The 14,549-nt window shown below is 44.3% G+C and overlaps 1 protein-coding gene across 1 annotated transcript; it reads right to left on the bottom strand.

Annotated features, from left to right (window-relative positions):
• Window positions 1-3,496: 3,496 nt before the first annotated feature.
• tnfsf11 (TNF superfamily member 11) lies at window positions 3,497-14,343 on the bottom strand (the record flags this gene model as incomplete). Its single annotated transcript, XM_083906721.1, has 4 exons — window positions 3,497-3,969; window positions 4,889-5,012; window positions 9,772-9,807; window positions 14,134-14,343. The coding sequence occupies 4 exons, from the start codon at window positions 14,341-14,343 to the stop codon at window positions 3,497-3,499; spliced, it is 843 nt and encodes a 280-aa protein (XP_083762847.1).
• Window positions 14,344-14,549: the final 206 nt, after the last annotated feature.

Below are 14,549 nucleotides of genomic sequence, written 5' to 3'. Positions count from 1 at the left end.
CTCCTGTGTCCACTGTGAGCTAAAATCAGCGGTTTTCTCTATGAGGTTTGGTGTGGGAGAGTGAGTGGTTTAGGTAAATGCAGTTTTCAATCTATAATGTCAGGATTTAAGTATTTTAAGTTATTTTAGATTGAAGCGAGATTATTTTTGTCAGGTAGCTTAATCCTGGGTTTGTTTGTGTTCACATTGACAGCCATGTTTTCCGGAAGTGTTAGCATCGCGGCTAATTCCCGGCAACTATTGAGTTTTTCAAAGTTTTTACAATTGTTACCACAAATGTGAATAAACTACAACGTTGTAACTTTCATTTTGTAAGAAAACATTGTTTTACACGTATTATGGTTCTTCAAAGAGTCAACACACAGGAAACACTTTTACAAAAGTAGTTTTTTTTTATTATAATAATAATAATAATAATAATAATAATAATATAGACAACATAAATTAAAAAAAAGGAAACAAAACAATCAGAGAGTTACTTACAGGTTTTGCTACAATCTTGTAGAAGGAAACATTAAGTCCATATTGCTATTGAGTGCACACAGAATTGTCGAGATAACATAAATATGGAATTTAAAAATCAAGCCCCTGTGTTTTTAATAAGAAGAGATTGAAAAAGCGTGTCTAGTATTTCCTCTAAGTGCTGCGTAATAAATGTCGCACGGACATTAAAAATATATATAAATGACTTTTTTGACAGCGGCGAGGTCACTGTAACAATGAGCCCCGCCTCCGTTCTTCTTCTATAGCTAATAAATAAATATTTACTTTAGTGCATATTCCCGTTTTACCTCCGCGAAAAGAGTTCAACGAAAAACAAAAGAAACAGAATCGTATTTTTTTTTGTTTTTTTTTAAGTTAACGACGAAACCAAAGTCAACTCGGTTCCTCTAGTGAAGTCTTTTCTCGCGTCGTTTGGCGCTCAGACAGTCCAGCTATCTGCGATCGCTCCTGTCGTCCTGCGTCGTCATGTGACCGCGTCATGTGACCGCGGGCCACGGGGGGGAAGTGGACGGAAACACGTGCGACACCGTTTTATCGTTAAAGGCCTTTGCACGTGGAACGCAGCCCCGATTTTTGAAGAGTTGCGAGTTGATTTCACGACATTTACAACGCGCAGAAGACGCCGTTACGCAATAATCCCACAATGACCTAATCTAAAATAACGTAAATGTAGGTTAGCTAAGGCTAGGGTCAACGTAAGAAGACTCATTGGGCAAACGTCAGTGCTAGCTCTCGAATTAGTTAGGTCTTCAGGAGACAGACGGACGCTGTTCCCCTGATCTGGTAGCTCTTGCTAGCTCATTCCATCATCGTGGAACCACACAAGAAGAGTCTGGATTGTCTACTAACAATCCTAAGTGTCCGCTTACTCACCTAACTGTCCGCTAACTGTCCGCTAACTGTCAGAACTGTCCGCTAACTGTCAGAACTGTCCGCAAACTGCCCTAACTGACCGCTAACTGTCCAGAAACTGCCCTTACTGCCCGCTAAATGTCCACAAACTGCCCTAACTGACCGCTAACGGTCCTAATTGTATGCTAACTCACCTAACTGTCCGCTAACTGTCAGAACTGTCCACAAACTGCCCTAACTGTCCGCTAACTGCTCTAACGGACTGCTAACTGTCCAGAAACTGCCCTAACTGACCACTAACGGTCCTAATTGTCCGCTAACTAACCTAACTGTCCGCTAACTGTCAGAACTGTCCACAAACTGCCCTAACTGACCGCTAACTGTCCTAACTGTTCGCTAACTGTCTGCTAACTGCCCTAACTGACCACTAATGGTCCTAATTGTCCACTAACTCATCTAACTGTCTGCTAACTGCCCTAACTGACCACTAACTGTCCGCTAACTGTTTGCTAACTGTCAGCTAACTGCCCGCTAACTGTCATGTGGAGACAGGCCACAAATGGACGGAAACACGCGACACCGTTTTATCGTTAAAGGCCTTTGCACGTGGAACGCAACGCCGATTTTTGAAGAGTCGCGATGGTGATTTCACGGCATTTAAAGCGCGCAGAAGACGTCGTTAATCCCACAATAACCTAATCTAAAATAACGCAAATGTAGGTTAGCTAAGGCTAGGGTCAACGTAAGAGGAGAACATTCAGATCTTCATCAGCCGAGGAGGACAAATGGACGACAGGCTCTAAAGGGTGGATTTATTTTTGGGTCGTCAGTGACCGATAATCCCACGATAACCTTTCAGAATAACGTAGATAAAGTCATCTGAAGACAAGTGTCCACAGAGGGTCAACAAAAGAGGACATTATGGTCTTCATCAGCCCATCTGTGTCTTCAGAGGTCTGTCAATAAACGGCAAAGGGATTCTGAGGTTGGTAAAATCAGACCAAGGACAACGAAGAAGAAGAAGACGGTAACCATGGGAACTCGCTCCAGATTATGCGAGAACGTTCCATCATAGGACAATAAGGCCTGAACTGGTACGAAATCAGATCTTCTGGAACCTGATGTTCTTGCGAGCACGAACGGAAAAGGAGTTTGCGAGAACACAAATGTCCACAGAAGACGTTCTCCAGAACTTCTCCTGCTGCCAAATCTCTGGATAATCCACAGCGAGTTCTTCCGACGTTCTCCTGAAACTCCTGATTCTCCAGACCTGGTCCAGAGTTCGTGTCTGGAATCCTCGAGACTTTGTCCAATCAGAGGACAGATCAGTCCACACGTCCATGTCTCTTCTGTAGAAACTGTCAACACGGCAAAGAACCGAAGAGAGAGTTTAAAAATAGAGGGCGGAGCCTTTCAGAGATTAAATCGCGTAGATTTAAGAAGACGCTTTAAGGACGGACTTTGTTAGATCTGACGTCGTTCCCATGTGACGAAACAGAGGAAAAAGTTCACAAATGTTGGTCCAAAAACGACATGAAAGCTATCGTGGACAAAATCTAGCCAAAGTATGTTCGTAAGGAGCTATTTTAAGGGAGGATTTAGTGACATCTAGCGGTGAAACTACATATTGCAGCTATTTTCTGTAAAATAAAAGAATGCGTTCCTGTGCAAAGGCCTCAGAGATTCCCCCCAGGGGGCGTCGTAAATCAGCGTCTAAGTGCTTTGTTTTTAAAAACGATAGCATTGAGCTAGCGACTGCGGGTTCACGCTTTCAGGAGCGAACTCTCAGGGAAAAACTGGGTCAGAGTCCGGGGCCTGGAACAGGAGCCGAATGTTATTTTGATTCCAAACGCTTCTACAATAAAACGCTGATAAATCCTCTTATTTGGCCTCCTCAGTCGCCCCCCTGTGGTTTGTTTCATTAGTGCACAAACGTCAGGAAAACATCTTAAAGAAAGAAAATAAAAAGTCCAGTGCTGTTTTGGAGGGGGCCGAGCGCCGTCGTCGTCGTCGTCGTTCTCGCGCAGGAATCCGAGACTTATTTGAGGAGAAATCGAAAAAATAAGACAGAAAAAGACGTAAATGACTAACAGTGGTTCTTTGGCATCAGTAGCTTCATGTCCGCCTCCGCACACAAACATCAGTTGCCCAACTTTATGGCGCCGAAGTACGTCCCGGCCCCGTCGGGGTCCAGCATCCAGGCGTTGGACACGTTGACGAACAGCGTGTCGCCCTCCTCTAAACGGACGCCGCGGCCTTGCTGCGCGCAGTACATGTTGTAGCTGGTGCTGTTGAGGCGCACGGTGCTGCCCGTCTTCATCAGCATCACCACTTTGCTGTTCTGCTTGATGCTCTCGCGGAACACGTACTGGATCAGCTGCGTGTTCCGCACGTCCACCGCCGGCGCGGCCGCAGCCGCCGCAGCCGCAGCCGCCGCCGCCGCTGCCTGACCGCCGCCGTCCTCCGGCCCCAGCTTGTAGTAGCGGAAGCAGGTCTTGGCGTAGACGTAGTAGAAGCCCAGCTCCATCACCAGCAGCTTTCCCTTCTGGTAGCGCATCCTGTGACAGTAGCCGTGCTCCTCGTCCCAGTCGATGGTGACGGCCTGTTCCACCTCTGCGTGACGACAACACAACGGGTCACTGAATCGCTGCTTCACAACAAAACTGTCCGCTAACTGACTGCCAACTGTCCGCTAACTGCTCTAACTGTCCGCTAACTGACTGCCAACTGACTGCTAACTGCCCTAACTGTCCACTAACTGCTCTAACTGTCCGCTAACTGACTGCTAACTTCCCTTACTGTCCGCTAACTGTCCTAACTGACCATTAACTGCCCTAACTGTCCACTAACTGACTGCTAACTGCCCTAACTGTTCACTAACTGACTGCTAACTGCCCTAACTGTCCGCTAACTGACTGCTAACTGCCCGCTACCTATCCTGTCAGCTAACTGCCCTAACTGTCCACTAACTGACTGCTAACTGCCCTAACTGTCCGCTAACTGACTGCTAACTGCCCGCTACCTATCCTGTCAGCTAACTGCCCTAACTGTCCACTAACTACCCTAACTGACTGCTAACTTCCCTAACTGTCCGCTAACTTCTTTAACGGACCACTAACTGTCAACTAACTGCCCTAACTGTCCGCTAAATGTGCACCAACTATGTCCCAACTGTCCGATAACTGGCCTTACTGTCCGCTGACTGCCCTAACTCTTGCCAACTGTCCGCTAACTGCCCTAAATGTTTGCTAACTGTCCGCTAACTGCCCTAACTGTCTGCTAACTGTTTGCCAAGTGCCCTAAACTGACCGCTAACTGCCGTAACTGTCTGCCAACTGTACGCTAACTGATCGCTAACTGCCCTAACTGTCCGCTGACTTTCCGCTAATTGCCGCTAACTGTCCACTAACTGCCGTAACTGTCTGCCAACTGTACGCTAACGGTTCGCTAAGGGTCCCATCTGTCCGCTAACTGTCCATTATTATCATCGTTATCATTATTATTATTTTTGTTGTTGTTGTAAACAACTCACTCTTTGAATACTCCTGGTGCGTTCTGATTGGCAGATGAGCCGACGGCAAACTGCCCTTTGGGTTTTTGCAGCGTCTGTTTTTGGTGTCTCTGAGAGCGTTGTGGACCGGCTCAGTCTGAGCCTCCTGTACAAAACACACAGAGAGAGTACATTTAAAAACACACACACACACACACACAGTATGTGTTCATGTATATCAGAGTATATATATACATATATATATATATATATAGACACATCTTTCCACTCTCTGTGAAACAGTGAGTCCACATCAGTGCAGATCCTCTCACAATCACTGGCTCTCTACTCGTAAATCAGCTCTTTTTTAAATGCGTTGCTGTTTGACCACAGCTTTGTTCTGCTGTGTGTGTGTGTGTGTGTGTGTGTGTGTGTGTGTGTGTGTGTGTGTGTGTGTGTGTGTTCTTGTACTTGCGGCATACTGAGGACCAGTGAGGGTTTTTAACCAACAAAATGAGGTCATTTTTACGGAGTGAGGACATTTTGGCCGGTCCTCACTTTGTTTTCATTGAAATCACTTCCTTAGGTTGCTATAACATGCTATACTCAATTTGTCAAGAAAAGAAAAAAAAATCTAATTTTGGACGACATAGTATAGTATGACGTTTTTGTCAAATTTGGACCAAACATTTTGGGTCAATTTTTTTTTTTCAAATTTTGGACAACATTTTTTTTTTTTACATTTTGGACAAAAAATTTTTTTTTCAAATTTTGGACAAAACATTTTTTTTTCAAATTTTGGACAAAACATTTTTTTTTCAAATTTTGGACAAACTTTTTTCAAATTTTGGACAACATTTTTTTTTTCAAATTTTGGACAACATATAGTATGACGTTTTTGTCAAATTTTGGACCAAAAATGAAAAAGAAAAAATGGTACCGCAACCAGTAGTTCTTTGTAGATGTCATTCATGAAGTAGATATTTGTAATTGTGTTGATTTATAAAGTGGAAATGCTGGTCCTCACTTTGTCAGCAACCCAGTCCTCAGTATGCAGCAAGTACAAGAATGTGTGTGTGTGTGTGTGTGTGTGTGTGTGTGTGTGTGTGTGCGTGACAGACGGAGACGTCTTATTACAGCCGTGGTTACAGCAGATCTGCGGCGGTGACAGCGAGGCCTCCTGGTGAGCAGAACCTTTCAGCTCCACGGAGGTTTTGGCACCGACGTCCTGGACCAGGACCAGGACCCAGTTCGGCTCCGAGCGCTAATTCTAGTCTATTCTATTCTAGTCTATTCTAGTCTACTCAGGGAAAACGTAGTTCCTGAGCATGTCATCAGATACAGTGTCAGCACTGATCTGACACCAGATTAAATCATCACTTTGAAATGACACGTTTGTCTCGACATGTCAAATATTTTAAGCAAACGTTTGGCACTCGATCGTCATCTTTACTCGCTCTCTTCCCACAGGAAACAGGAAACTTAAAAAAAGGCCTTTCTGCAAACAAAAGTCCATTCAGAAAATCAGCGATTTTAGCTCACGGCGACACAGGAGCTGCTGGTCTACTGCTGCCTCGTGTGGTCACTTTGTGTCACTGATTTAAGTCGAAATGAAGATTTTCAAAAGCCGAATTGACAAAATAAGACATTTGAACTCAGTGATGGAGGCAGCAGTGGATCAACAACTCCTGTGAACTCCTGTGTCTCTGTGATGTTAAAATCACTGATTTTCTCTATGAGGTTTGGTGCAGGGAGCGTGAGTGACTTTGGTGTGGGAGCGTTTTTGACCGACAACACGTCTGCCAGCAACAACACAACATCGACAGTAATAAAATCTACGCTCAATTAATTCTACAGTATGTTAAAAAATATATAAATGTTTCATCACTATTCTGACAACGTTGTCCAACACGTAACTGAAGTTTGTAAACCACTCACTCCCCCACACCAAAGTCCATAGAGTAAACCAGTGATTTTAACATCACAGAGACACAGGAGTTCACAGGAGTTGTTGATCCACTGCTGCCTCCATCACTTACTTACAATGACTTATTTTAATGAATTCAGCTTTTAAAATAATTAATTTAGACTTAAATCAGTGACACAAAGTGACCACACGAGGCAGCAGTAGACCAGCAGCTCCTCCCTGTGAGCTAAAATCACTGGTTTTCTCTATGGGGTTTGGTGCGACCTCAAAAAACCCTCAAACATCACGTTAAAAAGTGAGAAACAATGTAATTGATGAAATAAAGTGTGTTTTAAATCACATGCATGTGTTTACAGAAGCTCATGAATATCGTAAATGACTTGTTTCAGGAAACACTTTTTATGAGATCCTCAAGGTGTTGGAACATGTTTTTATGATTTCCCCTCTTCTTCTTTCTATCCTGGCATCACTGTCTTCACACACACACACAGACACAGACACAGACACACACACACACACACACACACACACACACACACACACGCTCACACAGACACACACTATCACTGACCTTCAGTCCTCTGCACAAACATGTTTACACCCTGGACTAAACCATGTCCTCACAGTCTCTCACAGTCTAAAAGTCATCAAGGACATGAGGACATGTCACCCTGACACCTCTTTAAACTCCCAGCATGCCTCAGGGCGCCGCATGGGTAAACATGCTAATGACACAGACTTATACAGATACAGGCCAGACTAAGACAGAACGATACAATCAATACAATACAATACAGACCAGAACAGACCGATATAGGCCAGACTAACACAGACAGATAGAGACCAGAACAGACCAGAACAGACCGATATAGACCAGAACAGACCGATACAGGCTAGAACAGACCAATACAGGCCAGACTAACACAGACTGATACAGACCAATACAGACCAGAACACACCGATACAGACCAGAACAGACCAGAACAGACCGATATAGACCAGAACAGACCGATACAGGCTAGAACAGACCAATACAGACCAGAACACACCGATACAGACCAGAACAGACCGATAGAGGCCAGACTAACACAGACAGATAGAGACCAGAACAGACCGATACAGACCAGAACACACCGATACAGACCAGAACAGACCAGAACAGACCGATATAGACCAGAACAGACCGATACAGGCTAGAACAGACCAATACAGGCCAGACTAACACAGACTGATACAGACCAGAACAGACCAATACAGACCAGAACACACCGATACAGACCAGAACAGACCAGAACAGACCGATATAGACTAGAACAGACCAATACAGGCTAGAACAGACCAATACAGACCAGAACACACCGATACAGACCAGAACAGACCGATATAGACCAGAACAGACCGATACAGGCTAGAACAGACCAATACAGGCCAGACTAACACAGACTGATACAGACCAGAACAGACCAATACAGACCAGAACACACCGATACAGACCAGAACAGACCAATACAGACCAGAACAGACCGATACAGACCAGACTAACACAGGCCAGAACAGACATCATCGTTGTCTCAAAGCATGATGGGAAATCCTTCTCATTTTTTTCCTCTTTCGTAAAGTAAATAAACAGCGACAGAAAAAAAAGAATCATGACTTCAGTGATAATGAATTTAAAAAAGAACCACGAACACCACTGTGACTCACTGTGTGTGTGTGTGTGTGTGTGTGTGTGTGTGTGTGTGTGTGTGTGTGTGTCTCTGTGTGTGTGTGTGTGTGTGTGTGTGTGTGTGTGTGTGTGTGTGTGTGTGTGTGTGTGGTTCATCAGAGTCGTGGAAAGAATGAAAATCCTGATCGACAGAGATGTTTGACCTCTTCTATCAGAGGTCATGTGGTCTGACCTCCTCCTCCTCTCCTCTCCTCCTCTTCCTCCTCCTCCTCTCCTCCTCCCTCTCCTCCTCTCTTCCACCCTCTCCTCCTCCTCCTCTCCTCCTCCCTCTCCTCCTCTCTTCCACCCTCTCCTCCTCCTCCTCTCCTCCTCTCCTCCTCCCTCTCCTCTCCTCCTCTCCTCCTCCTCTCCTCCTCTCCTCCTCCCTCTCCTCTCCTCCTCTCCTCCTCCCTCTCCTCTCCTCCTCCTCCTCTCCTCCTCTCCTCCTCCCTCTCCTCTCCTCCTCTCCTCCTCCCTCTCCTCTCCTCCTCCTCCCTCTCCTCCTCTCCCTCCACTCCTCCCTCTCCTCCTCTACAGAAGCTGTGTTGCTGCAGTAAAAACACACCCATGGGAAAATGTTTGTGATGATGATGATGAAGATGATGATGAGGAGGAGGAGGAGGATCCTCTTTCTTTTCTAAACTCCGCTCCTCCTCTCGTAACAAAGTCCGCTCCTCGTCTTACAAACGCTCGGACTTCCCCGTCGTCGTCGAGAAGGAAACGTGTCGAGTTTTCTTTGAAAGAGGATTAATGTTTGCTTTCTTTGTTCAATCAGAGAGTTTGTTTTTAGACGTGAGAAGAAGTTAAAACCTGTAAAAACCACTCACCCACTCTCCCACACCAAAGTCACTCACTCTCCCACACCAAAGTCCATAGAGTAAACCAGTGATTTTAACATCACAGAGACACAGGAGTTCACAGGAGTTGTTGATCCACTGCTGCCTCCATCACTAACTTACTATGACTGATTTTGTAAAATTCGGCTTTTAAAATATTTCCTTCAGACTTAAATCAGTGACACAAAGTGACCACACGAGGCAGCAGTAGACCAGCAGCTCCTGTGTCCACTGTGAGCTAAAATCACTGATTTTCTCTATGGGCTTTGGTGTGGGAGAGTGAGTGATACGTCAGATTTAAAAAAGCCTCAACTCTCCCTGTAAATGATGTTTGTGGAAGCAGAAATCTATTTTAAAAAAGAGGGATTACTGGTTTGTATGTTTTGTGTTATTTTGTGTTGTTTTGTGTTGTTGTTGTTGTTGTTGTTGTTGTTGTTGTTGTTGTGTTCAAACTCACGTCGATGGGTCGATGTGGAGCCGTGGACAGATCGACCTGGAGACACAAAGACAGGAGACGTTAGAGAGACAGAAGACAACGAGCAGATCAAATCAATCACTCACAGCCAGTGTAATGTACGTGTTGTGTTCAGGTACTTGTTGCGTTCAAGGACTTCACCGGTCGTTCAAGTATGTGTTGCGTTCAGGTACTTCATCTGTCAGCGTAATGCAAGTGTTGCATTCGAGTACAAGTTGCATTCAGGTAAATGTTGCTTTCAAGTACATGTTGCATTCAGGTACATGTTGAGTTCATGTTGTGTGTGTGTGTTTCCACAGCTTCAGCTCAGTTTAGTTCACGTTCACACGGTCGTCGCGTCCAATTTAACAAATTTACCACAAGGTTTTTTCCTGCAGCCTCACACACACACACACACAGACACACACAGACACACAGACACACACACACACACACTTGTGTGTGAGTCAGAGCAGCAGAGATGTTGTTATTGTTATATTTTGTAAACTCTGCTGAGATCAGCACATTCCTGTGCAGGAGCTGTGGTGACGCTTCATCTGCAGGACGTCCTGCAGGTGCTGGACGTCTGAGGACCAGGACCTGGACCAGGACCAGGACCTGGACCTGGACCTGGACCTGGACCTGGACCAGGACCTGGACCAGGACCAGGACCAGGACCTTGACCTGGACCAGGACCAGGACATTCATTTTATGACTGACAACTAACGCTCACTCTCCCACACCAAACCCCATAGAGAAAACCAGTGATTTTAGCTCACATGGACACAGGAGCTGCTGGTCTACTGCTGCTGCCTCGTGTGGTCACTTTGTGTCACTGATTTAAGTCTAAATGAAATATTTAAAAAGCAGAACTTTACAGAATAAGACATTGTAAGTTAGTGATGGAGGCAGCAGTGGATCAACAACTCCTGTGAACTCCTGTGTCTCTGTGATGTTAAAATCACTGGTTTACTCTATGGACTTTGGTGCAGGGAGAGTTGGCGTTTGTCCAACTTTTTAAAGTGTGGTTTGCCATAATCACAGTATAACTGACAACACGTCTGCCAGCAATAACACGACCTCAACAGTAATCGAATACCGAGCACAATTAATTCTGTTAACAGTATGTTTAAAAAAAAATGTGTTTCATCACTTTTGACAATGTTGTCAAACAGGAAACTGAAGTTTGTAAAAACCGCTCACTCTCCCACACCAAACCCCATAGAGAAAACTGTCAATTTTAACATCACAGAGACACAGGAGTTCACAGGAGTTGTTGATCCACTGCTGCCTCCATCACTAACTTACAATGACTTATTTTAGTGAATTCGGCTTTTAAAATCCTTTGTTTGGATTTAGTTAAACGACACAAAGTGACCACACGAGGCAGCAGTAGACCAGCAGCTCCTGTGTCCGCCGTGAGCTAAAATCAGTGGTTTTCTCTATGGGCTTTGGTGTGAGAGAGTGAGCGGCTTTTACAAACGTCACTTTCCTGTTCGCAGACTTAATCTAATAAGGATTTTTACGAGGCGACAGAGTCGGTTTAATCTCATCGTCCCTGTAGGCGGCCGCGTATAATGAGCACAGAGTGAACTATGCCTTAAACACACGTGGACGTGTTGAAACACGACAATAAGACGATTCAGAGGGAAAGAAAAACAAAAAATAAACGTGATTAAAGAAAAACGATCGGAGAGAATCAGAGCAGCTGCACTGATGAGCTGACAGGAAGACATGTGAAGTGGACCGTGATGCAGGAAGACACCGGTATGTTGATCTGTATCTGTGTGTGTGTGTGTGTGTGTGTGTGTGTGTGTGTGTTCTTGTACTTGCGGCATACTGAGGACCAGTGAGGGTTTTTAAACCAACAAAGTGAGGTCATTTTTACGGAGTGAGGACATTTTGGCCGGTCCTCACTTTGTATTCATTGAAATCACTTCCTTAGGTTGCTATAACACGCTATACTCAATTTGTCAAAAAAAAAAATCAATTTTGGACCAAAAATTTTTGGTAAAATTTTCTTTTAATTTTGGATGACATAGTATTTTATGACGTTTTTGTCAAATGTTGGACCAAAATTTTTTGTCAAAGATTTTTTTCAAATTTTGGAAGACAGTATAATATGATGTTTTTGTCAAATTTTTGGACGAAAAATTTTGGGTCAAATTTTTTTTCCAAAATGTTGGACGACAAAGTATAATATGACGTTTTTGTCAAATTTTGGACGAAAAATTTTGGGTCCAAATTTTTTTCCCAAATTTTGGACGACATAGTATAGTATGACGTTTTTGTAAAATTTTGGACCAAAATTTTTTTTGTCAAAGATTTTTCAAATTTTGGACGACAAAGTATAATATGACATTTTTGTCAAATTTTGGACGAAAAATTTTGGGTCAAATTTTTTTCTCTCCAAATTTTGGATGACATAGTATTGTATGACGTTTTTGTAAAATTTTGGACCAAACTTTTTTTGTCAAAGTTTTTGTAAAATTTTGGACCAAACATTTTAAAAAAAGTAGTTCTTTGTAGATGTCATTCATGAAGTATATATTTGTAATTGTGTTGATTTATAAAGTGGAAATGCTGGTCCTCAGTATGCAGCAAGTACAAGAATGTGTGTGTGTGTGTGCTAATGGCACTATCAAAATCCTGTTTTTGTCTCCACGAGTGTCTTCCACAGAAAAACGTTTTGCGCTCATTAAATTATTCGTGCAAGTTTGGACGGTTGCTACTAAACAGAGACTAAAGAATAACAACAACAACATCAGCAGCAGCAGCAGAGACGCGTCCTCGGTGTGTTTTTACAAACCTGCACATGACATGTTTACATTTTTAAATCCACTGGACCGAGAAGAACTTCACCCCCTCAGATGTTTCACCCTCTGACATCAACCTCTCACGATTAGATTCCCGCCAAATCCGTAATCTAGATTATATCCACATGAAATCTGTAATCTAGATTATATCCACATGAAATGTATTCCGATGATAGAGCATCTCATCTTGCACTCACACACCAAATTCCGTTCAAATCCGATGAGTTTTGACAGAGATATAAAGGGTTATTTTCCATTTATGCCCATTTTAAAAGAGTGGGATTTCTTGAAAGTTTGATCATGTTTTGTGATGTCATCAGTGGGCGGATTCTTACCAAAATTAAATGGGAACAGACTTGTGTGATCACCTACACATGACATCAAAAATCACCCTGATTTGTTAATATGTAGCTGAGATATGTCTGAACTGATTCAATGGGACGAAATTGTGTTAGATTTAAATTGCCGTCAAATCTATAATCTGGATTGGATCTGGATGAAATTTGGTGTGATTGTAGAGAGTCTAATCCTGCACTCGTATACCAAATTTGGCTAAAATCTGAGTTTTTGAATTTTTGACAGACGCGTGATTCATTTTGACACTTTTGCCCATTGTAATGAATGGGGACTTCTTCAAATGTAATCATGTTTTGTGACGTCATCTGTGGGCGGATTCTCACCAAAATTGAATGGGAGCATATTTGGGTGATCATCTATCCATCATGAAAAATTCACATCAATCAGACAGGAAGTTGCTAACAGACATTTTTCATATTTAACCTTTAACGATTTAACGAAGTTTCTACATTTACTTCCGAGACGAGGTAGAGCGATAGTTTTTATTCCACGACAGATTATGACTCAAATAACCCAGCGGTATTGCGGTTTTTCTGCAGAAAGTTATCTAAAGGAGGGGAAGTATGAGGTGGTGGTGGTGGTGGGGGGGGTCCCCTTTTCCCCCCCCCCCCCTTGCTTTCTGAGACATCCGTGTACGGCCCTGCTGTGTCCTCCTCTGTCTCTGCTCACACTCCCGAGTTTACACTTTATGACACGGCGGGCCATAAATGACAGATATGAGCGCGCGCCTCGTGTAAACACGCAGCGAAGCCTCGAGTGAAAACATCTGCGCGTTCTACAAACACAGGACTGTCTGTCTGTCTGTCTCTCTGTCTGTCTGTCTGTCTGTCTCACTGCAGGGAGGACAGGAAGAAGAAGAGTAAATCACTGCAGTGGAAAGTTCGCTTAGATGTTATCAGTGTGAGATCAGGAGGCGCAGGAAGCTTTGCGCACAAATCCTGCGCTCTCCTCCTCCTCCTCCTCCTCCTCTCACCGCCGCCCACTGCGCTGCGCTTTATCTCGCTGCGTGTTTTTAAATCACACTAAAAAAAATAAAATAAAATAAAATAAAACCTCTCTTCTTAAAAAAAAACCTTTGTGGAGTCGTTTTTACGCACAGGAGCAGGATTTGGCACCGTTTACGCACGAGAAATAGAAGCAGCGCCAGCTCTCTCTTTCGCGCGCGCACACACACACACGCGCACACACATACCTCTTGCAGGTAACCGGTCAGGTGGAGTAAAATGGCCACGCTGGACGCCACCTGCAGCAGCCCCATGACCGCGAGGGTCCCGAAGAGCAGCGGCCGGTGCGTGCACGAGGAGTCCGAGCTCGGCACCGGGTGGAAGCGGTGCGGTCCGGCCTCCATGTCCACGCTGCTGTTCCGCAGGTAACCGCGGTACTCACTGTGTGTAGCTGCCATGACTGTGTGTGTGTGTGTGAGTGTGTGTGAGCGCGTGAAGTTGTGAATGAGTGAATGTGTGTGTGTGTGTGTCGTTCAGCCCCGGGGCCAGGACTCAGACTCAGCGCGAGGAAGGAAAGTGAGTGAACCAGTCTGTATTATGAGCAGTGGGCGTGTCCTAACTCTCTCTCTCTATCTCTCTCTCCCTCCCTCTCGCTCTCTCTCTC

Source organism: Microchirus variegatus, assembly GCF_963457635.1.
Source record: "Microchirus variegatus genome assembly, chromosome: 20".
NCBI lineage: Eukaryota > Metazoa > Chordata > Actinopteri > Pleuronectiformes > Soleidae > Microchirus > Microchirus variegatus.
The sequence above is the reverse complement of the archived record's forward strand: the minus strand, read 5'-3'. Positions and strand labels throughout refer to the sequence as shown.